This window comes from Rhincodon typus, chromosome 26 (assembly GCF_021869965.1).
Source record: "Rhincodon typus isolate 14 chromosome 26, sRhiTyp1.1, whole genome shotgun sequence".
NCBI lineage: Eukaryota > Metazoa > Chordata > Chondrichthyes > Orectolobiformes > Rhincodontidae > Rhincodon > Rhincodon typus.
In genome coordinates this window covers 37,177,729-37,204,111 of record NC_063357.1, presented here as the reverse complement: position 1 = coordinate 37,204,111, position 26,383 = coordinate 37,177,729, and the positions used below count along the sequence as shown (strand labels likewise).

The window sequence follows — 26,383 nt, the reverse complement described above, 5'->3', positions numbered from 1 at the left end:
CCAGTCCATACCAGTATTGATGCTCTGCAGGAACCTCTTCCCATTGCTACCATTGGGATCTTCATTTCCATTTTCCCTCTTGGTCATCAAGACTCTTCTTAAATACATCGTACGTGTTCATCTCAACAGTTCCTTGTGGTAACTGGTTCCACATTGTCACCATTCTCTGGATGAAGTTTGTTTTGAATTCCCTAAGCAATTTCTAGGTGACAATTGTATATTGATGGCTTCCAGTTACAGATTTTGTCACAGGTTTTGACAGGTAGAGCAAATGTTTCCGCTTTTCATAATTTTAAATGTCTCTGTTATGTCAACATTTCCTGATAGGTAAACTTTTGGTATTATCTCTGTAAATTTTTTTTTTTGTTTTGGATCCTTGCCAGTTTCACTTTATGACATTACTCAAAGGCAAGTCAAGTGATGAGCTGTTTTGAAAGATTTGGAGCACTTTACAATGCTGAGTGTATGAATCAAAAGAGAAGTTGAATTTTATCTGGCCTGTTCAGATTTCCTTCCCTAAAGGGAAGGCAGTGAGCCAGTTGTGAGAGAACCTGGCAGCATCGTGCTCTGTTTTTACTGATGACAGCTTTCAGTTTCTGCTCATGTTTTAAACTGTGTTCTAATTTTAATGCAGCCCTTTGGTGAGATTTTAACTTGTGTCCTCTGGATCATTAGCACAGGCCTCTTGATCACGAGAGCCACTAACAAGTGGTAAACAAGTGCTACTCGTATAGCACTTGTATTGTGTGGACTCTGTTACATTTTACTAGAGAGCTTTTCATGTAGAGCTGCAACTAACCCTGTTGTAAGGAATAATACAATTTTATACGGAGTCTGTGATATGGTTACGTTTTTAAAACTTGGTCTTTAATCATGTAGCTATGTGGGAAAAGTTGGCTGCAGCAGGTTGGGAAGCCACATTAAAAAGACAGAATGGTGTACCAGCAGTGACTAGCATTTAAAGAATATATACAATTTGCAACAAATATACATTCTTTTTAATGCTGAAAGACCCAATAGGAAAAAAATGGTCTACCTGTGGAGTTAAAGATCAATATTGGGTCAAAGGAAGAGGCTTGCAATGTAAAACTGAGGATTGGAAGGAAATTAGGATTCAAGGAAGGAAAAGCAAGAAATTTATAAGGAAAAGAGTAAGAGTGGACAAGCTCGAGATATGAAAATAAGTTAAACTCTTCTATAGGTAGGTAAACAGGAAGAGATCACATAATGGGTCCATTAAAGCAGAGAAAGGTGAAATTATCTCTGGATAGAAGGAAATGGAAGAGGTATCAAACAAATTTTGTCTTTGGTGAAGAGAGATGCAAACAAATCTGAAAACGGTACTTAAAGGAATACCCATTAAGAAATAATACTAGAGATTTCAAGCGGACAAATCCCCTGCAGCTAACAACCTGCATCCTTGTTGCTTACAATCTATAATCATAAACGGAGGCTCCTCCATTGCTCCATCCTGGATCCCCATCACAGCCTCCTATCAACTTTAAAGCTCCTCTTAGGGTGGGGTGACGGCTTGTTTAACCCTCCATGATCCTTGGCAATGTCTACAGCGCAAACCGGGTTTGTCGTCCTCAAGGTGCAGACACTGTGCTGCAGTTACAGCATGCTATCTTGCCAATTGAACCTAATTGATTCATTTGATAACTTATTTTAAATTCTTATTGGTTTTGGTTTTAATGAACTAATTAGCTAGTTTAAGTTAGTAGTTTAGAAAAGTAATAGCCAGTTACAGTTTCCTCAGTTGGTGAAAAGACACACTGGTTGAGTATTAAACAATTTTACAATAACTGACCTGCTGCCTTCTGGTGTAACTCATTATTTCTTGCTCATGCTCTGCCTTGATCCCTCTCGGATTCAGCTACCAATCCTTGTTTATTTCTGGCTTGCTCCTGTCCACTCAGTTGCTGTAAATGTGGTTAGTGAGGAACATGGTGGACTCACATGAACAGAAGTCTCTGGGAGCCTCTGTGCAGTGTACAAGTTGTAGTTTACCTTTGTTACATTTACATTAGGTGCTGCTCCCCCACACTGTGGCTAGTGAGCCTGAGCAGAGTCCAGTCGCCAAGGGCTCATTGAGATGGCCACTAAGGAGGAAACTTCAATGAAAAAGAAACAGTTTTTTCACAATCTATTTGTTTAATGAGGTTTTTATGATCTAACTCTTACTGACGTGGTTATAGAAGTTCGTAGAATCCCTACAGTATGGAAACAGGCCCTTCAGCCCAACAAGTCCACACTGACCCTTGGAGCATCCCACCCAGACCCATCCCCCTGTAACTCACCTAACCTGCACATCCCTGAACACTACGGGCAATTTAGCATAGCCAATCCACCTAACCTGCACATCTTTGGACTGTGGGAGGAAACCCACGCAGACATGGGGAGAATGTGCAAACTCCACACAGACAGTCACCCGAGGCTTGAATCGAACCCAGGACTCTGGTGCTGTGAGGCAACAGTGCTAACCACTGAACCACTGTTCCGCCGGTCATCTCTTGATGACTGAATAGCCAATTTTATCTAGTGCACAAAATTAGGTGACTTGATCCATCACTTCCTGTTACTTGCCTGTTTTGATTTGGCAATGTTAAACAAAAAATTGATTGATCTGATGACTCTGTTCTGCTGCTGCCATGTTACTCAGTAGTGCTCTCACTAAATCAATGTGATTGGGTCAAGCTTTGGTGATCAACAAATATGTTTTTGACTCTGTCAATCTCTACTTTCTTGTGTCTCCCAGCTGCAACAACAGGAAGTGTGGCACATTAAGGTGTGCTTTGCTACAGTCACACAGCTATGACACCTTTGAAAGATGGAGCATGATGTGAGGGAGGGTGAGCTTCATGTTGAATTTGAATTGTGTTTATTCATTTGGTAATGTGTTCCTTTATTTCAGCATGAGCTGTACATCAGAGCCTTTCAGATGTTGTCTGATTTCCCACCAGTGAGTATGGCTGCAGCTATTTACCCAATCCTCCCCTTCCCCTTTTTTTGTTGTTTTTTTTTTGGATAATAGGATTTTCCAGCTATCTTGCAAATCCAGCAATCCTCTCTCTCCTTTGCTCCCTTAGATCACCGACAGCAAGACAGAGACTCAGTACTGCAAGATGATTCGTCAGCTCTTGGATGACCATAAAGATGTTGTGACGATGCTGGCTGAGGGTTTCAGAGAATGTCGCAAATACGTGCAGGTAAGTAAACCTCATCGTTTTGATTCTGTGACATGTAGACCATTCAGTGAAGTTTAATTTGCTGCTGTCATATCTCTTTCTCAACTGACTGATCCTTTTTACGCTCTCCTGCTAAAATGAGCACATTATTTTTAAATTGAGAAGCGTTAGAATTCCATAAAACATTCATGCTGAGCAAAATAACGTTCATGATTGTCGGCTCAGTTGATGATACTTGACACTGAGCTTGGTTCTCATTCCACTTTTATGAAAATTTAATCTTTTGGTCTGGGTGCATTTTTGATAGTTGGTTGTTTAGTGATGGCAGTGTCAGTCATGTGGCTGGTCATATGGCAGTACTGCAATAAGGCAGACTAGAAAGTGGCTACGTTTGTGCCCTGTCCTGGGATAATACTGTCAGCTTCTCCCAATCTGGCCCATTCAGGGCCCAATCCCTCTTGGGCAGCTCTGAACCCTCCCTTCCAACTCTAGAAATGCTGTCCTTGTTCTCGCCCATATTTTTTCTCACTGTGGTCCTTTCTATTTGCTGTGTCTTCTGTTGTCCATCCATGTCTGTAATCCAGTCATATAATGACTGACTAGTGTACCTCGTAAAACACCTACATTCCATATCCTGATGCGCTTTAAATGGATGTGGGGCGGCCATCTCTGTTTTGACAATCTGTCCTGTACAAATGCTCTCATCCTTCCGAAACTCCTCCAATGCCTTCACTCCTCTTTATAGGCTTGTAATTATACAGCACCTTTTCACAACACCAGGACCTCCTGAATGCTTTATAGCTGATGGGGTATTTTTGAGATGCTGTCATTGTCAGCAAAAGTCCACTTTGACCAAGATATTTGGTCACCATTCCCAACAACATTTTGATTTGGTATGGCATCACCTTTTTGCCTGATTAGGCACCTGTAAAGTACTTTGGGACATCTTCCTTGCATTCACGGTGCTAGGCAAATGCAAGTTGTTGTTAGTGAAGAGGCAGCTGGCGTGATGGAAGGATTTGTCTTTTGAACCGTCATAAATGTGCATGCTTAAACAGCAGGAAATAATGAGCCTTGTAGCTATGCTGCCCACCTCTGTGGGAAACTGAAAGCTGTGAGGCCCTGTGGAACTTTGTTTTGGTGAACAGAACAACATTGATGTCACAAGCCCCTTGCTGCTAAATGGCCTGAGCATTTCACTTTGGTTTCGTCAAATATTTAATGGAAGGTGCCGGAAATACCGATCAGGTCGTATCCGAGAGAGCACGGCTGTAAAATGATCTCTACAATGCTGCATTGTGGCCCAACAAAAGTTCATGGCAGGGTCTTAAACTTTAAATTTAGATTCTGCTTGGCCTATTTTACATCCTGCTCTGGAGAACCACCAGGCCCAGGAAGGGAATTGTCTCCCTTTCACTGCCACCACTCCTCCCCCAGCCTAACACACAGCTTTTTAAAAATTTTTTTTGAATATAAAGTTTCAAGCTGAATCTGCCAGTTATTCTCCATGTTTTTTGGTCCTTTTAATTTGTGGTAGCAGTGTTGTTAGATGTAAGAAGACAAGGTCCTTTTTGTTTCACCGCTGATTGTCCTCGTTGTTGCCCGATTTTTATAATTATTGGGTTGTTGACTCATTCTGTGCCATTAATTAGTCTGGACCAGAAGCAGACCGGAAGTGAGGAACTCCCCAGGGGTGAGAGCTTTAGGAAGTGGGTTTAAAGTCACCTTTTGTTTTACTCCTAGCGTGTTATTTATGCCACTTTCAAATTATTCAAACAGCCTAGGTTCAAGTTCTACTTACTCTGGGAGTGTGTAACAACAGGTTGATTAGAAAATATAATTCTCTGCAGGAAATCTTTTCAATTTGCAACACATATATTTGGATCTTCTCCCTTTTGTCAGCTGAAAGCCAGTCTAGAATCTGTGCAGGCTTGTTGGGCCGAAGGGCCTGTCCCTGTGCTGCATTGTTCTTTGCTCTGCTTTTCTTTATTCTGGGAGTGTAATCCCAGAGCTCAGGCAATGCTGCTTCAAGGTGGCTCTGTAGGCGATGTTTGCAGTGACCCAAGGGAAACCTTGTGCAGTTTTCCTTCTTGAAGGCCCTCTGCTACCGCTGCACTACCACAAGTACAGCTGATTGGAAAACATCAGCCTGTATCGCAACCCTCTGAGGCTGATTATGTCATCACATGTGGCATTTTGCTCTCGTCAAAGGTCAAACTTGCATTTATAGGGCACCTTTTTAATGTTATGAAATTTCCCAGGACGCTCCATAGGAGCCTTATCAAATAACATTTTTTAATATCAAACCAGAGACGGTAATAATAGGCAGAAGGCCAAAAGCCAAATCAAACAAGTAGATTATAAGAAACATCTTTGAGGAGACAAACTGGAGAAATGGACAGGTTTGGGTGAAAATTAAGAGTTTGTCCTTAATGCCACCAATGATGCAGTAACTAAAATTGGGGGAAATGCAAGAATACAGAATGGGAAGATCAGGGATATGCCAGAGGGTTGTGATTGTGAAAATGGGGATTTAAAAATTGATGTTGGTTCTCCGCATGGGTCAGTGTAGATCAGGCAATGGGAGAATTGACCGTGATACAAGTTAAAATGGAGACAGCAGTAGTTTGTATGTATTGAAGTTTATGGAGGGTGTAAGATGCGAATCTGACAGACATTTGGAATATTTGAATCTGCATTCACTTCTGGCCTCCCTACTATAGGGAGGATGTTGTGAAGCTTGAAAGAGTTCAGAAAAGATTTACAAGGATGTTGCCAGGGTTGGAGGGTTTGAGCTATAGGGAGAGGCTGAATAGGCCGGGGCTATTTTCCCTGGAGCATCAGAGGGTGAAGTTTATAAAGTCGTGAGAGGCATGGGAAGGGTGAATAGTCAAGGTCTTTTTCCTTGGGGTGGGGAAGTCCAAAACTAGAGGGCATAGGTTTTAAGGTGAGAGGGGAAAGATTTAAGAGATCTAAGGGGCAACTTCACGCAGAAGCTGGTGCATGAATGGAATGAGCTGCCAGAGGAAGTGCTGGAGGCTGGTACAATTACAACATTTAAAAGGCATCCGGATGGGCACATGAATAGGAAGGGTTTAGAGGGAATTGGGCCGAATGCTGGCAAATGGGACTGGATTAATTTAGGATATCTGGACATGTTGGACCGAAGGGTCTGTTTCTTTGCTGTACATCTCAGTGACTCCTAAGAAGGTAACAAAGGTTGCAATGAAAGCATAGGAGCAAGAAATTGGTTAACCCAGTGTTTTCGATTGCATTTCGTTATAAGACGGTCCCTCAATTTTTCAGGATGAATCATTGATCCGTTCTTTTCTGGACAACACCCTGACGTCCCGACTGGGAATCCGTATGCTGGCAACGCATCACCTGACCCTGTATGAGAATAATGTAAGTGTTCAATATGATGAGAGAGACCTTTGCTGGTCTGTTGAAAATCCCACCATAACTGCTGCTGTTTACTTGGGTTTAGTTCAGATTCTAGAGACCTGTTTACACAGCTTTGTCCCATATTGCAGATTTGTTGAGCCAACATTTCGAGGAAGGGCAGTTAAAATGTCAAGTGCTGATTTACGATGAGCTATCTCGCAGGAGCAAACAAGATGAGCAGCAACCTGTCTAAAAGAGAACCTCACTGGTTCTTGGAAGTGAGCTGTGTGACACCTTCTTTGGAACTGGAGAAAATGTGCAGAAACCAGGGGAGAAAATTGTTTAAAGGGAGGCATGTAGCGAACCCTGCACGGAGTGAAACCCGTGTACTGCTCGGAGTTCAGTAAACGGTGTGCTGCTCTTCCAATGAGTCCACGTAGATAAAGTGCTGGTAATGTTAATAATTAAGCTGTCGCCCACAGCAATCGGAGATAGTAGGAGCTGCACATGCTGGAGAATCTGAGATAACAAGGTGTAAAGCTGGATGAACACAGCAGGCCAAGCAGCATCAGAGGAGCAGGAAGGCTGACATTTTGGGCCTAGACCCTTCTTCAGAAATGGGGGAGGGGAAGGGAGGGGGGTTCTGAAATAAATAGGGAGAGAGAGGGAGGCGGCCACAGCAATCACATTGCAGTAGCAAATGCGGAGAGTTCCCAGAAGTTACTGGGTGACTGCTGGGAAGGAGAACTGTTTGTGAGAACCGAGTTCAGACATGATGACAGTTGCTATTTTAGATTGTACCTTGACTTAGAAATTCCAAAATCCCTCTCCGGCAAATAATGGACGATGGTTTTCTTTATGGTGGATCTCTGCTGATGCTGTTGTGCAGTCACCCTTCTAAAAGAGGCAGCAGAACACCCAAGGGTGGTATAGTCCAGGGTGTTTTTCTTGGTTGAGATTAAGAGGCTACACTCTCATCAGCAAACTGTTTTGATGGAGGTTGCTGATGTTGAGAATCTCAGCCATGTTTGACCTTTTCTATCTGAGTCTTCCTGGGGGAACATGCTGCTGACACCACCAAGAAATAACTCTTACTGACCATTGGGGCAGCGCAGTTGCTCACTGGTTAGCACTTCTGCCTCACTGCCAGGCACCGGGGTAAATTCCATCCTCCAGTAACTCTGTGTGGAGTTTGCACATTTGCCCTGTATCTGTGTGAGTTTCCTCTGGGTGCTTTTGTTTCCTCCCACAGTCCAAAGATATGCAGTTTAGGTGGATTGGCCATGGGAAATTGCCCATAGTAATCAAGGATGTGCAGGTTCAGTGCATTAGCCATGGGAAATGTAGAGCTACAGGGATTGGGGGGAGGGGTTGGGTCTTGGTGAGCTGCTCTTCAGAGGCTTGGTGCAGGCTCGATGCGCTGAATGGCCTCTTTCCACACTGCAGGGATTCCCTGATCAGATGGGAAGCTGATGCCACAATAGAAATGAAAGACTTGCGTTTATATATTGCCTTTCAGTCCCTCTCAAAATCCCAAAGTGTTTTACAGCCAGTTTTGAAGTGCTATGTGGTAGACACAGAAACAGGTTTTTGGTGATGTTGGTTGAGTGGTAAATGTTGTCCAGGATACTAGGGAGAATTCCCCTGCTCTCTTCCAAAGCTTCCCATTAAATCTTTTTCATCCACGTGAGAGAGCAGATAGGGTAGTCTTTAATTCTGCATTGAAAGATGCTGGCGTCAATAATGTAGCTCTTGGAGTACTGCACTGGAGTATCAGCCTGGGCTCCTCTGCTGAAATCTCTAGAGTGGGACCTGTAAACACCTGATTCAGAGGCAAGTGTGTCATGGCTGACACTTGACTGAGGCATTATCCCTTCCATATTAATGCGTGCCTTTAATCAATCCGCTTTGACACTGTATGATCTAGACATGTCTGTGCTGGCTCAATGGAGTAAGACTTAACTATGAGAAAGTAAGATGGTCTCACTAGATTGCAGCACCTTGGAACTTGTTAATTAATCTGTCCTCTCTTCTTCTCGTCAAGCCTTCCAAACCTTATTACAGTTCAAATCATGTGGAAATACCATAGGCCCAAAACACAAGTTACTTCTGTGGATGCGTGTGTTAATATGGTACGATGTAGTTACACTGGGACGGAACTGTATGACATAAACAGCACTATAGACCTGCCAGGTGGAACCACCTCTTTCTTTGGAACGTAACCTTGTTCCTGAAGTAGTTAAGCCCGTCTGTTTTTTCTGTGTTCTTTTCGCAGCCTGACTTTGTGGGGATTATCTGTACACGGCTGTCTCCAAAGAAGATCATTGAGAAGTGGGTAGATTTTGCTCGGTGAGTCCTGCCCCTTTGTGGTGTTAGTCATTTTGAAGTTGGAAAGAGTAGAGAGCATGCTGTGACACTTCCAAAGATGAGTCCTATTTGCCTTAAAACTTTGGCACACGCTCCCCACAGACGATGCCAAAGCCACTGAGCTTCTCCAGCGCTTTGTTTTTTATTTCAGATCTGTGGTATTTAGACTGGGTTTATTTTTAAAGTGTTTTTTTTCCATGGCAACTATATGACTCTTATCCAGGAGGCCCTGGTCTTTGTGATTTATTTTTTAGTAATTGAATCATCAGTATTATCTGGAAGTGGATGGGTCATGCTAATCAGCTGAAGAGGGAAAGGTATGCAGTCCATTTGATTGTGAGCTAGTTGGTTCTGCTATGTCAAGGGCAGGGGAAAAGCTGACATCCTGTCACTGCTGTTTGCGTGATGCAGTGCTTGTTTAAAATTAAACGTACAGCAGGCTCCTTCACTTGGCCAGAAACACACAATCCCAGCTGAAACATTTTTCTCTTTTTTGTTTTTTTATTATCTCATTCTTTTTACTCTTACTGTGCCCCCATCTCCTAACTCGGCGAATAATAGATGTTAAAACAGTGCAGTACCTGCAATTGTCGATGTGACTAGTTTCTGACCTTGCCTGCTTAAGAGCCAAGACAGGGAGGGGATTGTACTGCAAATCAGTCTGCTCAACTGGAGAGACCTGGGAATAGGCTCATATATAGAGTCTAAATGGGGTGAGTAGCAGACTGGATGCGGGTTGGCAGAGAGAGGGAGAGAACACTTTTTAGGATATAACCCAGTGCCACTTCTGGCTCTTTAGCTACAGATTTTGTCTGTATTGAAACACAAGCCAATGAGAGATCTTTGTTTTGTGGGAAAAAAAAATTAGTGACTTTTTCTTTCAATTGTTTTTCTTTTTGTTTTTGAAAAAGTATTCTTTTAATTTAAGAGTCATTTAAAAACATATTTTCTGTGGCAAGTGATGTTAGTTCTATTAGCAGTGACCATGCCTTAGCTTTGTTCAAGTGGTGACTTGTAGAGGAGCCCAGTTAATGAGTTATTGCAGACCTGTTCACTTAATAGTGTTACTGTAGCCAATCCCATTCTCATCTCCACCCAAATCTTCTGGGAGACATCCAGTAGGTGGTGATTTTTATTTTGTTTAGGTTATCTTCCGAAACACTTTTTTTTTTTTTTTTTTTTTTTCTTTCCTTTTTCCCCTTTTGGGGAGATGTTGGAAACATTTCAGGGCTGATTGTCATGGACCTTCCTTCCATATCACCACCAAGTCCTGATGTGGGACTTGAACCTGGAACTTCTGGCTCCAGAGGTAAGTGCTACCGGTGCAGCACAAGGTCTCCCACTGGGTAGCAATGAGAAGTGGTTGTCCATGCTCATTTCTTTCCCTGTAATTGGTGCAGGAACACTGAAGGCAGTGCTGAGATTCAATTGCTGAAATGGTGCTTGACTGAAGCCACTCTTCCTGGTCTTTGTATAACACCTTTTTCGTGTCTTCATGACATCAGAATTACTTCACGTTGAATGAACGGCTTTTTAAGTGACCTCTTGTCCTGTGGGCAGTCTAAGCAGCCAGTTTGAATAGTGAGATTTTCGAAACAGTGTTGAGGTGACTGACCAGTTAATGCTGTTTGTTTGATTGACTCATGTTGACGAAAACACGGGAGAACTTTTTTTTTTTTTTTGTCCCTTTTCAAAGAGCAGAAATTCTTTTAAACCTTTTATTGTCCGTTTGAGCTTGCTGTGAGCTCCCTCCAGAGCTGTCAAGACACCTAAAGGGCAGGCCATACTGCTACTGTGGGGCTCGAAGTTAAGTTGTGTCAAATCACATGACCACCTGTCATAGCTTAGAACATCACGCCATCTAATTTACACACTTGAGAGTTCTATCATCTTATTATGTAGGATGCCGTAGCATCAAAAATAGTCCAATACAGTAGGAGGCCATCAGCCCATTGAGTTTATAACTGGTGTACTTCACTCTCTGCTTATTTCCCATATCCCTGCGATTTCTTTATTCTTTTGTGGGATTTCAGTGTTGCTGGCAAGATCAGCGTTGTTGTCCATTGTTAATTGCCCTGGAACTGAGTGGTTTTCCAGGCCATTTCATATTCAGTTAAGGGTTAACCACATTGCTGTGCATTTGGAGTTGCAGCTAAGACCAGGTAAGCATGGCAGATTCCATTTGCTGATGCGCGGTAGTGAATTGATCATGATTCATAGTTTCATGGTTTCCATTACCAAAACTATCTTTCAATTCCTGATGTTATTGATTGAATTTAAATTCCACCACCATCCAGAGCATTGGCTTGGCCTCTGGACTACTAGTTCAGTGACATTAACGCTTCACACCACCATCCCTACAGGAATTTTTTTTCTTCAAATGTTTATTATATTCTCTTTTGTACTCATTCTTTTGTAGGTTAACTATTAATTCTGTATCTATCAACTTATCCAAATCCTAAGATTTCATTTAGAAAGCACAAAATAGTTCTTCAGATCGTTGACTCCAGTTGTTTCATTCATTATCTTCATTCTATCCCTCTGTTTACTAATCCCTGAGCTACCACTCACTCCATCTAAATTCTTAATTCAAAATACTTTTTATCAAATCTCGTCGAAGTTCCCCTCTATAAGGAGAACAACCTCCATTTCTCAATTCTAACTATGTAACTATGATACCTCATCCCTGGAACATTTTTAAGTATCGTGTTGTCTGAAATTGTGGTCTACACTCCATGTCCAGGTGGTGAATGCATGTCGACGCTAGCAGAGATCCCAGCTTTGAACTTTGGGGAACACTATGTACCTTCCTCTAGTCTGGAAAAACAACCACCCACCAATGCTGAGATAACAAGGTGTAGAGCTGGATGAACACAGCAGGCCAAGCAGCATCAGAGGAGCAGGAAGGCTGACGTTTCGGGCCTAGACTTTTCTTCAGAAATGGGGGAGGGGAAGGGGGTTCTGAAATAAATAGGGAGAGAGGGGGAGGCGGATAAAAGAGAAGATAGGTGGAGAGGAGGCAGACAGGTCAAAGAGGCGGGGATGGAGCCAGTAAAGGTGAGTGTAGGGAGGAGATAGGTCAGTCCAGGGAGGACTGACAGGTCAAGGGGGCGGGATGAGGTTAGTAGGTAGGAGATGGGGGTGCGGCTTGAGGTGGGAGGAGGGAATAGGTGGGAGGAAGGACAAGTTAGGGAGGCGGGGACGAGCTGGGCTGGTTTTGGGATGCGGTAGGGGGACGGGAGAACCAATGCTGTCTGTTTTCTACACCTGAGCTGGTTTTGTACTCCTGCTGCTACACCTTTTGCCCTTTGAGCTTAGGTTTTTCTTCACAAACCTGTTCTGTGTTATCTTGTCGGAGAGGCGAGGTAGTTGGGGTAGAAGTGAATTATGTTCTAAGAAATCAGATGGTTGGTCATGTTAAACACCTACCTGCTCCTCCTAGTGGGAGACAATAGACTCTCACTGATGGGTCAGCATGTTTGATGCTGTTATAGAGTCATACAGTATGGAAGCTGACCCTTTGGTCCAACCAGTCCATGCTGTCTGCTCCTGGCCCATATCCCTGCAAACCCTTCCTATTCATGTAATTATCTAAATTTTTTTTAAACATTGTAATTGTACCCACATCCATCATTTCCTAAGGAAGTTCATTCCACACATGAACCATCCTCTGTGTAAAACAAAAAAAATTAAAAATTGCCCTTCATCTGTTTTTTTTTTAAATCTCTCTCCTTTCACCTTAAAAATATACCCCCTAGTCTTGAAATCCCCCATCCTAGGGAAAAGACAACTATCATTAACTCTTATCTATTCCCCTCATTATTTTATAAACTTCTATAGAACTGCCTGTAAACCTCCTAAGCACTAATGGAAGAAGTGACAGCCTATTAAGCCTTTCTTTGTAACTCGAGCCTTCTGTACCCGGTAACATCCTGGCAAATCTCTTCTGAACCCTCTGTAGCTTCCTCTTCCTATAACTGGGTGACCAGAACTAGGTCCCAACTTCTTCAATCTGTCCTCATCACTGAAGTTCGTCATCCCTTGAGCCATTCTTGTCAACTGCTCTGCACTCTCTCTCTCCAATGTATTTACGTCCTTCCTATAATGTGGCGCCTAGAAGAGTATACAGTACTCCAGCTGAGGTCTAACAAGTGTCTGAAGCAAGTTCAGTATCACCTCCCGCCTCTAGGCTGGTCCTTCCAGTGCAGTGGTAAGGGAGTGCTCCATCGTCGATGGTGCTGCCTTTTGGAAGAGAACTTAGAGGCCCAGCCTGCCACCTTGAGTGTGAAAGATCCCATGGCATTTTTTGTGAAGTAGCACTGAGGAATTCTCACTGCTGTCCTCAGACATTTTTAGAATTGTAAAGCACAGAGTCAATTTGGTCCATTTTATAGCTTTGTACACTATTTATTAAGTAACCCTTTTGAAAAAAGTTAGTCCCACTCCCCTGCTTTATCCCTCTATAGTCCTGTGACTTTTTTCCTTTGGAAAGTAAGTAGTAAATTCCCTGAATTGAATCTGTTTCCATATCCCTTTCAGGCAGTGCATTCTAGGTGATAACATTGTAATATTTTTCCTCAGCGCCACTTAGTTCCGCTAATGACCTTCAGTTTGGTGACCTGGTTTTTCACCCATTTTAGCCATTGGAAACAGTTTCATTCTTACAGTTCTAAATCCGACACGTTCACAAACCCGGGAAATATTTAACCCTGAACCAACACCACCAAAATGTCGTTCAGTCGTTACCTACTTCTTATTATGGAAGATTCCTGTCTTTAAGTTGATTGCCATGTTTCCTACAATAGCTACCTTTTTTTTAAAAAAAGTACCAGAATGTCTGTGAAATACCTTGGCAGCTCCTGAGGTTGCACGAGACACTCCACAATTGCAAGGCTGTAGGTTCTCGAAAGGCTGCAGCTGATAGCAGTGCCGTGCAGAGTTTCACTAGGGAATGGGCAATCAGTACTGTTAACCTACACTAATAGCTTTGCAGTCACTTGCACTGGTACCAGGTTTTTGCTTCAATTTTTAAACTCCTAGTTAAATTCTGCTTTTTTTTTTAAAAAACTCCTTGGTGACATGCATATCACTGATAAAGCCAAATATTTTTTGTTGCCTATTTCTGATTGCTGCCCAGAAGGAGGTGGTGAGTTGGGTTTTTTGTTTGAATAGTTGCAGTCCATGTGGTGTAGGAAGGTTGACTACACTTGCTAGGAAGGGAGCTCCAGGATTTTGACCCATCGGTAGTGAAGGAATGGCAATATAGTTCCAAGTCAGTATGGGTTGGAGGGAAACTTGAAGATGGTGCTCTTCCATTTCATTTGCTGCCCCTGTCTTTCGAGGAGGCAGAGGTCGCAGGTTTGGAAGGTGCTGTTGAAGGAGCCTTGGTGAGCTTGTAGATGGTGCACACAGCTGCCCCTGTGCATCAGTGGTATAGGAAGCGAATATTGAAGATGGTGGATGGGGTGTCAGCCAAGCAGGCTGCTTTGTCCTGGATGGTGTTGAACTTCCCGAGTGGTGTTGGAGCTACACCCATTTAGGCAAGTGGGGAGTATTCGATCACACTCCTGACTTGTGGCTTGTAGATGATGGACAGGCTCTGGGGAGTCAGGAGATGAATTGCTGCAGTATTCGTAGCTTCTAATCTGCTCTCTTAGGCACTATATTTATATATGGCTAGTCCAGTACAGTTTCTAGTCAGTGATAATTTCCAGAATGTTGATTGTGGGGGTACAGTTGACTTTAACAATGAGGAATGCAGCTGGAAATATTTCTTGTCCCTGTGACCTGAAATTCAAATCCGCTTGAGGTGTAAAGGAGCAACTTAGAAGAAATGGGCTGAGGATATTTGAATGTGGATTACTTTACTGTAAGTGCAGTGCCCTAGAGAGAAAAGGCTTGTATTTATTTAGTGTGTTATTACGTGTCTCAAATATTGAAAAGTGTTTTGCGAACCATGACAGTTCATTGAACTGTTCTTAAACGGCAAACACAGCAACCAGTAGTGACCCACTCACCTTTTTGTGTGGCTTCAGCAGAATCACTGTTTGTCTCTGAGTAAGGCCATCGGACCTTTCACGTACCCTTAACCTAATGAGGATTGTTAACTAAAGAAGAACCAGATAAAAAGCTAAAGTTTAAAAAAAAAAGTTAAAATGCTGAGTGTGAGATTGAGTGGTTAGAAATGGGATTGGAGCAGATGGTGTTGATGTGTAGTCAGTGGACCAGCTGTATTTCTCCTGTGCTGATGTTAAAGGTTGATACAAGTCATGGATTACATTGGATTCTAGAACATTTAAATAGAGAATTCTGTAATGCACTTTTGATTAGAAAGTGGTGACCAACTGATCAAGTGACATTAATTTGATGTGATGAATTATATGACTAACTTAGACGTGGGCTCAGTGTTGGCAAGCTGTCTTCTACTGTCATGCTCTTTGTCTTCTGACTTCCATTTATGTGCAGTTAAAGCTGCAGGCGACTTTCCCTTCTGGGTGTGGAGTTGAAATTTCAAGTCATTCAAAGGATACCTAAGTTTACAGTATCCTTCACCACTGCCCTGTCCACTTTTAGTCAACGTACATGAGAATTTAGAAAAGATTTCTCATAGAATGAGTGTCATTGGCAAATCAGCATTTTACTTTGTCCGTCCTTATGCAATGAGTGATTTAAGAGCCCTTGGAAATGGCCTACTAAGAGTCCTCCACGTTGCTGCGGTTTGTAGTCACGTGGAGGCCAGCCTTGGTAAGGAGTCAGATATCCATCCCTGAAGGGTTTTAGTGGGCCTGACAAGTTGTTTTTTTTTTTTAAAAATCAATCCTGGTTTTGTGAGACTGTCTGTCTGTTCCAGCTCCAAATTAAAAATTGAATTTAATTTCTGCCATTTGCTGTGGTTACATTATTATCCTGGGCTTCTGGATTAATAGTGCTGTGGTGTTATTGGTACGCTGTGGTTTCTCTTCTGCCTGCCTAACATCTCCTGTACTCCTTTATTGTTCCCTCTGACCAGCTGTACAAATAGCTCTTTGTGGCACTGATTTCCGTAGCACTGATTATTGCCTGTATTCTCCTTTTTTATACTGTCATTTCTGGATGATACAGGTGAGCATTTTCTATTCATAGAATCACGACAGTGTGGAATCAGGCCATTCAGCCCATTGAGTCCACACCAACCTTCCAAAGAGCATCCTGCCCGAACCCCCTACCCTATCCCTAACCCACCGAGCCTGCACATTGCTGGACACTATGGGGCAATTTAGCATGGCCAATCCACCTAAACTGCACATCTTTGAACTGAGGGAGGAAACTGGAGCTCCTGGAGTAAACCCACACAGACACCGGGAGAATGTGCAAACTCCACACAGTCACCCGTGGCTGGAATTGAACCCGGGTCCCTGGCAGTGTGAGACTTCAGTGCTACCCACTGTGTCACTGTGCCATCCTGTGCCTTAGATGTTCTGGATAAGGACCCTCCCTGCATCTGCACCTCACCTGGGTGTGGAAGTTGATGTGGCTGGTTTGTGGCACTTCTGATTCTCCGACTTGCCCTCTCCGTGCACCAAGCCTCTGGAAAGTTTGCTCTTTAATTGATGTTGCTGGGTAGTTATTGTGGCCTTAAATAGCAAGGGACCAAATACTGACCTCCCCTCTGGTGCTTTATAGCAGTTTTTTATGTCTTGGAATTTTTAATTTCAATCCTTTTTTTATAGGTTTTTAAAAAGGTAGTTTTTGAGCGCTGTTTTCTATCTTTATAGTGTTTTTCTTTTCTTGTAAAAGAAAGCAACAAGAAATAAGTCAATCCTATAAATCCAATTAAGTTGGAAGAAGAATTAATTTTAAAAAATCTGTTTTTGTTTTGAACCCAACTAAAATGTGCAAAAACAGACTTCGAAATGTCAGTCAGCGAGTTAAATGACAGCTGACAATTATTTATATAGAATTCTCTGGATTCTTATTAAATCCCAAGCAGTGTTTTGAGAAGTATCACCAGGAATGTCCTTGGCACTTCTGAGTTTGTACCAAGGACAATGATCTGATGTGTGCATCTCCTGTATGGAATGGGGGTGGGGTGAGATTTGAGGGGAGATCAGATCTGGGAGGAAGCCTGTCTTGATCAAACTGCTATAAGGGTATCTGAAAGAAGAGAGCAAATCCAGGAAGTTGTAGGTGGAAATCAATTTCAAACTGCAACATGTTGAGCAAAAATTATATTAACCTTTCATCCTCCTTCCACCTCTTTCAACAAACCAGGCGCGCACACAAGTAAAGACTAAAGTGAAATATGGAGGAATGCTCAGCAGGATCCCATTCTCCTGCCTCCTCCCTATAACCCTTGATCCCCTTTTATTAATTATAAATTTCATGCCCCTGAATATTGCTTAAAATGCAGCTTCATTGATTAGTCCTGATTGCTTAAGCAGAGTTATGCAGCTTTCGGTGCAACCGTATGGCAATGGTATTTCTGCTGCTAGGTACTGCTTTGTTCTGTTTACCTCAAAAAAAAATTCAATGATTCTGCAATTGATTAATGTAATAGCTTTCAAGATTGTAATCTTGATGGGCTGAATGGCCTAAGTTTGCTCCTGTATCTTATAGTCAGGCAGCATCTGTGGTAAAAGTCGTAGAGTTAATGTTTCTGTCACTTGGACATGAGCAGGCTGGAGTTTCATTTAAAAATGAGCATTGTTGTTTTTGTTCCCTTTCTTCTTCTAGGCGCTTATGTGAGCATCAGTATGGAAATTCCCCACGAGTGCGGATAAATGGCCATGTGGCAGCCAGATACCCTTATATCCCGATGCCTCTGGACTACATCCTGCCTGAGTTACTGAAGAATGCAATGAGGTGAGTCCTGTCTTTGCACACGATGGAAGGTAATGATAAGAGAGTCCAGCCCCTGGGGGCTGGGGATAGGGCCAGTTGCGCTATGAGCCCCCATGCTTTAACTGGCTGACCGTAGAGAATGAAGGAAAATCCTGCTGCTTGTTTTCATGCTGATTATTGGTTGAAATCATTAACTTGCTGTGATAACTGGTTATGCATCCTGTGGTTTGTGATTTGGGTTCTATTCTACATGTCCTTGACTTCTTTAATTTCAAAAAATGCTTCATTCATCAAAAAAATTATTTACATAATCACAAATGCAGTTTGGATCTGTACAGTAGTATATCAAGGCAACACAAACATTGGAGTTTGACTCTTTCCAACAAACCACAGGCATCTCTTACACATACAAGACTATATTTATACGTATTTGAGACACGGAGGGTCTGATAACTGAACGAACCCCCATTTAACTTTGGCAGAAAGACCTTTAGTAGTCTTTCCCCAGTGTGCCTCGTCAGCATCTACCCCGAGCTTTAGTGCCTCCCCCAGCACGTGGTCCTGGAACTTGGAATATGCAGTTTGCAACGCTTGGTCAAGGTCACCTCCTCTGTTTCCCTTTGATATCATAATGTTAGAGTGTAGAAAAAGGCCCTTCAGCCTTCGCATCTGTCCGAATGGCTTCCCCTTACCTCAAAGTGACTGCTGTTGGCCTTTAGTGAGCTCTGCAAACCTTTTTATTGACACCACTAGATGTGATAGTGTCGTCTCTCTTTAGTGCAGACAATTCCATCCTATTCTTGCGGTTGCTTGATGTTACTCACGAAATACAATCTCATTATCATATCCAATCTCTTTTAACTCCAGTGAGGGCTCTGAGTTGGGAATACTAATCCAGAATGTGCTGCCGTTTTGTTAAAGAAGGCTTTTTTTTTTTTTTTTTTGAAAAAAAAAGTAGGTTATTGCGGATGTGTTTCAGTGGAGTTAAATGTGAGGGCATCCATTTTATAAGCAGAAAATAAATAGACCTGAGTATTTAATTAAATGTGGTGTAAAGGTGATGATCCAAAGAGATTTAAGGATCCGTTTACCCAGAGCACTAATGAACGGTCTGTAGGATGTTAGATGGGTTGTAAGTAGAGGTCCAGACTATAAAAAGAAAAGTCAAAACTGTACAAAATGCTGGATAAACCACACCTATAGACTGTTCTAAGGTACCTTTTTAGACAAGACAATTAGGTCTTGGAAAGATGGAATGTTGTCAGGGTTGTTATTTTAAGCAGAAACTTGATAAACTAGGCTTACCTTCTCTGCATTAAACAATTTGATTTGAGGTTTAAGGTTTTGATGGAACAGATAGAAATACCTTTCACTACTTAAATCCAGGACAAAGGATTACAAACTTAAAATCGGAGCCAGGACATTCAGGGGAGACATGAAGAGGAAATTCAGCTGAGAAAGTGTCTTAAAAATATGGAACACTTGCTGACAAACACATGTAGTAGATGCTAGCTCTGAATTTACAATCCGGGATTGATAAGAGTTTGGTTGTCAGTGTTGGGGGATGTGGAGTCTGGTGGGATAAGTGGAATTGGGGTACGGATCAATCACCATCCCCTTTTTAGTGGGGAATGGAATTGGTGTGCTACTGAATGGCCTCTTCCTGTTCCTATTCCCCCTAACCGTTTATTGGGTAAAGTTTAACCTATGGGTATTAAACTTCCTGAAGCTCAGCTTTTGCAACAGTTTGTAGATGCAGCCCTAAGGATACAACTCGGTCTCAAATGGATTTAGAGAGAAAGGACCTGGCATAGCCATTGGAAAGACAAGGGCCTTGTCAGTTTTTATTCCCCCACCCAACCTCTTTAATACCACTTTCTCCAGGGTAATTAGGGATAGGCAATAATTACTGGCCCAGCCAGTGACATCCACATCCCAAAAATGAATTTTTAAAAAAAAAAATGGTTGGAGGGTGAGTTGTTGATGCACTGTCAGCTGCGCTCTAGTGCTGAGGCTTGAGTCCAAACATGGAACCAGTCTGAAATTTCCTTCGGAAGTGAAAGAGGTTTTGTAAACCCCTGTTTGTTTAAAGACCAGGGTCTGTGGGATGGTTGCAAAAGGCAGCCGCTCTGTCTGGGGAGCTGTAGAATTTCCCAGATCACTGGGACAGCTCAGTGTTGGAGATGCATTGTTTGTTTGTGTGCGGGAGGCTGGATGAGATGTGCCTTTTGTTTCTGTGAACAGCAGCAGAAGTCAGCGCTGGAGAATACCATAGTGGGGATGGGGGAGGGAGGTGCAGTGCATTTCTGTGGTAGCACTGGGGACATGCTCCATGGATATTTGCAGCTACTGTCGCTGGTTAGCAGTGTTGGGAAAAAAAAATCAAGACTTTTTTCTTCCAAAAAAAATACCAAAATATGAGTCATGGAAACAGATCCTTTGGCCCAACTCATCCATGCCGACCAAGTTTCCTAAACTGAACTAGTTCCATTTGCCAGCATTTGGCCCTCTATTTGCTTCCTATTCACATATCCATCCAGATGCCTTTTAAATGTTGTAATTGTACCAGCCTCCACCACTTCCTCTGGCACCGCATTCTGTACACGCACCACTCTCTATGTGAAAAAAATTGCCCCTCAGTTCACTTTTAAATCTTTTCCCCTCCCTCCTTAAATCTTTGCCCTCTAGTTTTTAACTCCCCTACCCCAGGGAAAAGACCTTGTCTATTCACCCTATCCATGCCCCTCATGATTTTATAAACCTCTGTAAGGTCACCCCTCAGCCTCTGATGCTCCAGGGAAAATAGCCTCAGCCAATTCAGTCTGTCTTTTGAATTTTCTGTATCACAAAAGTCTGTAAGCGATGGAATCAATAAACACACACCATTAAGTCCTTGGCAAGTTGCTGCATCCAGGTTGTAGTTGTTTTTGCATCTTTACCACCTTAAAAAGAAGAATTCACAATCTGGTTGACTGTTGGAAAGAGCTGTGACATGAGCACATGTTTGTGGCTGTAACCATCTCCTTACCAGCTGATAGCTCTGGGATCTCATTGTCCAGCTAGTGAACGTTTCCCTGTGGAAAGTAGCCCCACTGTTCAGAAGCAAACAGTTGTTGGGACAGTTTTAAGCAGGATCCGAAACCCTCCACCTTCCGCCTGACAACTGGGAACGCTACCTTTACTCAAAGGCTGCCTTCTGTGCCTGGGTGAGATGGTCTTAGCTGTGGGTCAGATACGACACAAACAAACAAAAGCTGGCAATGCTGCTACAAACACCCCAGCAACTCCTACACCATCTTGGAACAAGACAGGCAGTTCTCACTTTTAAGTGGTGGGGTTTTGTTAAAATGGGCAACGCTGACTCAAAGGTGTCTCATGTTCTGCCACATCCGGTTTGAGTACCACCCCCATTCCCTTTGATCTCTGCTGCCCGGAGAAATGTCAGAGCAGGCATTATTTGGAACAGTGACCCCATTTAAGAACACAATGTGAGTCCCACTTCTCTGGAAAGATCCCTGTGAAACCAGAATGATTAAAACTCCTTGATGTTGACCCTTACAGTCAGCCGTCATGTTGTTGAGCTTTAACTTTGTAAAAAGAAATATAGTTTCAAAACTATGCTTTCCAAGAGTGTAAACTGATCCTGTTTGTCACACAGGATACAGCTGGTGGCCAGATACAGCTCTCACCCCTCCCAGTTCTGTACAGAGTGTACTTAACACCACTCTCTGACATGAAGCACTAAGTAAGGGGGGTGGGGGGGAGGGGCGGGGGTGGGGGGGCGGGCTTGCCTGGCCATTGTTTTTGTTTAAGTTTCTTCTGCCTACACAGTAATTCATCTGAAAAGGCAGTGTTAGGAGCTGTGTGGGTCCATATTATAAACTGTGTGACGACTTACTGGTTGGAACTAGTTTATTTCAGGGTCCAATTTAATTCCAACCTCTAAGAAATCTATATCGGGAAGCAGTTATTGAATGCTGACTATGTCGGATTCTCTGAAAGGGTTTCTAACTGTCTCTAGTTTAGCTTTGACCGTCAGAACATTTTCAAACACTTAGAGCCCATGACGTCCATTGATTCTGTTCCTTTTTGTATCTGATCCCATTTTCCTCTTGTTCTGAGCATTTCGTTGTCACTCCAATATGACCTTGTAGCCAGGTGTGGTTCACCCATTGCTGTTCCCAAAAACTCACCCCACAGATTTCTTTTTTTAATCTGCCTGTTCAGGGGTGTTATTACACATCTCTGCAGCAGATATGATTTGAACACAGGCCTCCTGGCTCACAGGTAGGGATACTGTTACTGTAGTACAAAAGTCTGTCTCCCCACACCTCTGAACGTTCTTTTTTACCCCATCACCAAATCACATGACTTTTTTTTTCCCCTCTGTCTATTAACCCCACTGCTCCATGACACTCGGTGTAAATGTTTTCATTTGCTAGCTCCCTATAATTTTAAAATCTTCTATTGGATTAGACCTATCACAATCTGTCAAATTTCAGTTGGCTATCCTCAACAAACCTTACAGAAAGAATGAGAGGAACATTTGCCTTGCCTTTTACTCATCACTTCAATTTTCATCCCTGTCCTATTTCACTTCCTTCATTTGTTTCCACTTCCAGCTGAGCCCAGTTTGACTTTGTCCCTGTCCCTATTCTGCTTTTTGTTTCTTAACCTGCTGGAGTTTGACCAGTCTCTCTTGCATGATATGTTTTATTCTGTCTCTTATCTGCTGGCTCTGGTCTCAGTACAAACCACTTGTGCACGAGTAGCACTCTGTGATTTGTCCTCCTGAGGCACTGGCCCACTACCTGCATCTTTGACTGAGAAACTTGTAGCCTCAAAACTTGTTCCATCAGGATTTTGCCCGATCATGTTGCCTAACTCTCCACAGAATCGTTTGTAGTGAACACCATTGTAAACAGGGCTGGATCCCTGGATCTGACAAAAATATGAACTTTCCCTTTAAAAAGGAAAGGGTTTGATTTTACTGTGTAAAGTTACAATGGAGGCAGTGGAAATGGTAAGTGAACCTTTGGTCACATGTCAAACGTAGACCATTCTGTTGGCATGGCTGAGCAGATGTATTGGAGTGGTTTCCCTGAATACTTTCCAACGCACTGTCTGTGGAACTAAACTGCTGGTACCCCACCCTTTGCAAACATTTCTTCCAGCTCCCATGAATCTGGCAACTACTGCAATGATTAATGCAAAAGAACTGACCCTCCTATTGATGCCACAATACTAATTTGCAGAAATTGAATTTTCTCTGCTTTCTGCGATTTTTATTTTTTAAAAATATATATATATATATATATACTCTCACTATTCCGCTGCTGTTCATTGTCCGTGATGACCTACTTTAGATTTGTTTGTTTCCAACACAGACTGTTACTGCCTAAACTTGGCAAGAAACCCCATTGTAAACATTTGCCTTCTGAGGTTTTCTCTCTCTTTTTTTGTGTATTCAGTTTATTTTTGAATGTTGTTTTTCTCCAGTTATTATGACGTTTCTAGAGCAATTGACTTGCAGTGGGAGAGCTGCAACCTCTCCACTTTTAACTATTCAGTATTCTATCTGTGAAAGTTTTATTTTGATCCATTTTCGTGTCGCTGGCAGAGCCATCACTTGCTACCAATCACTAGTTGCTCTTGAGAAGATGGTGAGCTGTTACCTTGAACTGCTGCAGACCATATGATGTAGAGACACCCATTGTGCTGTTATGAAAGGAGCTCCAAGGTTTTGACCCTGTATTAGTGAAGGAAAGGTGATATTTTTCCAAGTCAGGATGGTGTACAAAGATGTACGATACACCGAAATTGGTGGTATAGTGAAGATTATTATCTAAGAGTGCAACAAGATGTTTGATCAACTATGGCAGTGGGCCTAGGAATGGCAGATGGAGTTTAATTTAGATAAATGTGAGGTGACGCATTTTGAGAAGACAACCAGGGCAAGGACTTGCACGGTTAATGGTCGGGCCCTGGGGAGTATGTCAAACAGAGACCTAGGGATTCAGGTACATAGTTCCTTGAAAGTGGCGTCACAGGTAGACAAAGTGGTGAAGAAGGCATTTGGTACGCTTGCCTTCAGCGGTCAGACCATTCAGTATAGGAGTTGGGACATCATATTCTGGCTCTACAAGACATTAGTAAGGCCATATTTGGAGTACTGGTCACCCTGCTATAGGATGGATACCTTAAACTGGAAAGGTCCAAAAATGATTTCCAAGGATGTTACTAAGACTGGAGGGTTTGAGTTGTAAGGAGAGGCTTGATAGGCTGGGACTTTTTCCCCTGGAGTTTCGGAGGCTGAGAGGTGACCTTAGAGTTTTATAAAAAATCGTGAGGGGCATAGATAAGGTGAATAGCCAAGGTCTTTTCCCCAGGGTAGGGGAGTCCAGAGCTAGAGGGTATAGGTTTAAGGTGGGAAGGGAAAGATTGAAAAGGGACCTGAGGGGCAACTTTTTCATGCAGAGGGTGGTGCATGTTTGGAACAAGAGGAATCGACAGAGGTGGGTGCAGTCACAGCATTTAAAAGGCATTTGGATAGGTGCATGGATGGGATAGATTTAGAGTTTTATGGGCCTAACACAGACAAGTGGGACTAGTTCAGTTTTGGAAACCTGATCAGCCTGGACGAGTTGGGCCCAAGGGCCTGTTTCCATGCTGTATGACACTCTATAAATATATAAATTGTCTGACAGCTATTGTGCAGATTATGTAAAAGGTCATGTGTATATATTTATATCATGTATTCTGACAATGAATTTAGATCGTGGTTACATGATAGAACTTCAGCACAGAAAATGGTCCAACGGCTTACCAGTGCTTATCCTTCACATGAGACTCCTTTTTTACCTTATTCCGTATCGTGTCTGTCTATCCCTCACTCCCTCTCTCCTTGTCCCCCATGCACACTCTCTCTGGCACAAAAAATGGTCCTATGACCATTGTTTATCCTTCACATGAGACTCCTCTTACCTTTTTTTTTCTATATCGCCCTCTCTTTCCCCCACCCCCACCCCTCTCCTCTTAGCTAGCTTCCTCGTAAACATTTGGTTTTCACATTGACCACTCAATTTGATTTGGGCTGCACATTCTCACACCTGAGTAAAGAAATTTCTGATCTTCAGTCATTGGGTCCAAACTCTAGAATTCCTTCCCGGGCCTCTTAGGCCCTTCTATTTTTCTCACTTCCTTTTAATATGTGCCTTAAAACAAGCAACTTTATCCAGACCTTGGGTCTTCTGAAGTTTCTTTTGCCTTCAGATGTATATCTTAATATTCAGTTTTAAATTTTTAATGCTGTTGTGAAACACCTTGGAATCCTTTTTTATTGTGTTTAAAACTATTTTCATTTATGTAACAACTTTGTTAAATTCCTTTATTGGTTTGAGGCGATGGCCTAGTGGTATTATTGCTGGACTGTTAATCCAGAGACCTAGATAATGTTCTGGGAACCCAGGTTCGAATCCCACCTCGGCAGATGGTGGAATTTGAATTCAATAAAATATCTGGAATTAAGAATCTAATGATGACCATGAATCCATCGTCGATCGTCAGAAAAACCCATCTGGTTCACTAATGTCCTTTTAAGGAAGGAAACTTGCATCCTTACCTGGTCTGGCCTACATGTGACTCTGGACCCCCAGCAATGTGGTTGACAGTTAACTGCTCTCTGGGCAATAAATGCTGCCTAGCCAGCGATGCCTTCGACCCGTGAATGAATAAAGGAAAGGAAGTGACTGACTGTACATTTAGGACCTATAGTTTTCTACTCTGAAGTAGAACCGTGTTCTTTAAGTCTACCCTTACCTTATTAATTTTTCTCAAGAAAAATGACTTGAGGTAAGGTAACACTTACAATTGTTTAGTTTGTCCAGACAGTTGTATCTTCTCAGTTTGGTCCCATCTTTGTCAACTATTTTTGTAATATGGTGATTAGAAATGTGTGCTGGTGCCTGGAGCCCTCTGCCAGAAACCTCTCCATTGGAGCAATGAATTTGAATCTTTACTCTCTCATTCTGAATCCATTTGTTTTAGAATGAAATCGTTCATGCCAAATACGACTGGGTGAATGTGTAAGTGCTGTTCAATACGTATCCCTGTCTATCTCATGGGATTTGATTTTGTTTTTCTCTCTCCTTTCATAGAGCTACGATGGAGAGTCACCTTGACACACCTTACAATGTCCCTGACATCGTGGTCACCATTGCCAACAATGATATTGATTTCATTATCCGGTAAATCAGTTTTTTTTTCCAAGTATTTCCACTTTTGCCTATTTCGAGCTGATGACCTCCTCCCCTGACGTGGAATTTTTTTTTTGTTTGCAATGTTGTTATTGTGTGAACTATGCAGTTTGGTAATTACTCTTAGCCCCAGTTATTGTGGATAACTATGGGGAAAATAGTTGGGGGGGGAACTGGGTGCCGTGATTATCTGTGTCAGCCGTTTGCTTGATCTATGAGTGACGCTGTGTCTGATAGTCAGCTGAAAACGGGTTCTAAAGCTGCTGATTGCTGCTGCTCTGAGATGTGACGCCTTCTCTCTCAGCTGGTATTCACCCAGTGGGAGGTTGTGACTAGCAAATGCTGGCGTGTTTGCTTACAGACTCCTGG

The 26,383-nt window shown here is 42.6% G+C and overlaps 1 protein-coding gene across 1 annotated transcript in view; it reads left to right on the top strand.

Annotated features, from left to right (window-relative positions):
- Nucleotides 1–26,031, top strand: part of bckdk (branched chain ketoacid dehydrogenase kinase) — a 36,374-nt gene extending 10,343 nt beyond the window's left edge. Inside the window, exons 4-9 of the mRNA XM_048612742.1 lie at nucleotides 2,915–2,962; nucleotides 3,090–3,209; nucleotides 6,495–6,593; nucleotides 8,848–8,921; nucleotides 17,652–17,780; nucleotides 25,916–26,031. Of these exons, the coding sequence (XP_048468699.1) occupies nucleotides 2,915–2,962; nucleotides 3,090–3,209; nucleotides 6,495–6,593; nucleotides 8,848–8,921; nucleotides 17,652–17,780; nucleotides 25,916–26,009 (564 nt within the window). The 3' untranslated portion in view covers nucleotides 26,010–26,031. The remainder of the gene's footprint in view (nucleotides 1–2,914; nucleotides 2,963–3,089; nucleotides 3,210–6,494; nucleotides 6,594–8,847; nucleotides 8,922–17,651; nucleotides 17,781–25,915) is intronic.
- Nucleotides 26,032–26,383: the final 352 nt, after the last annotated feature.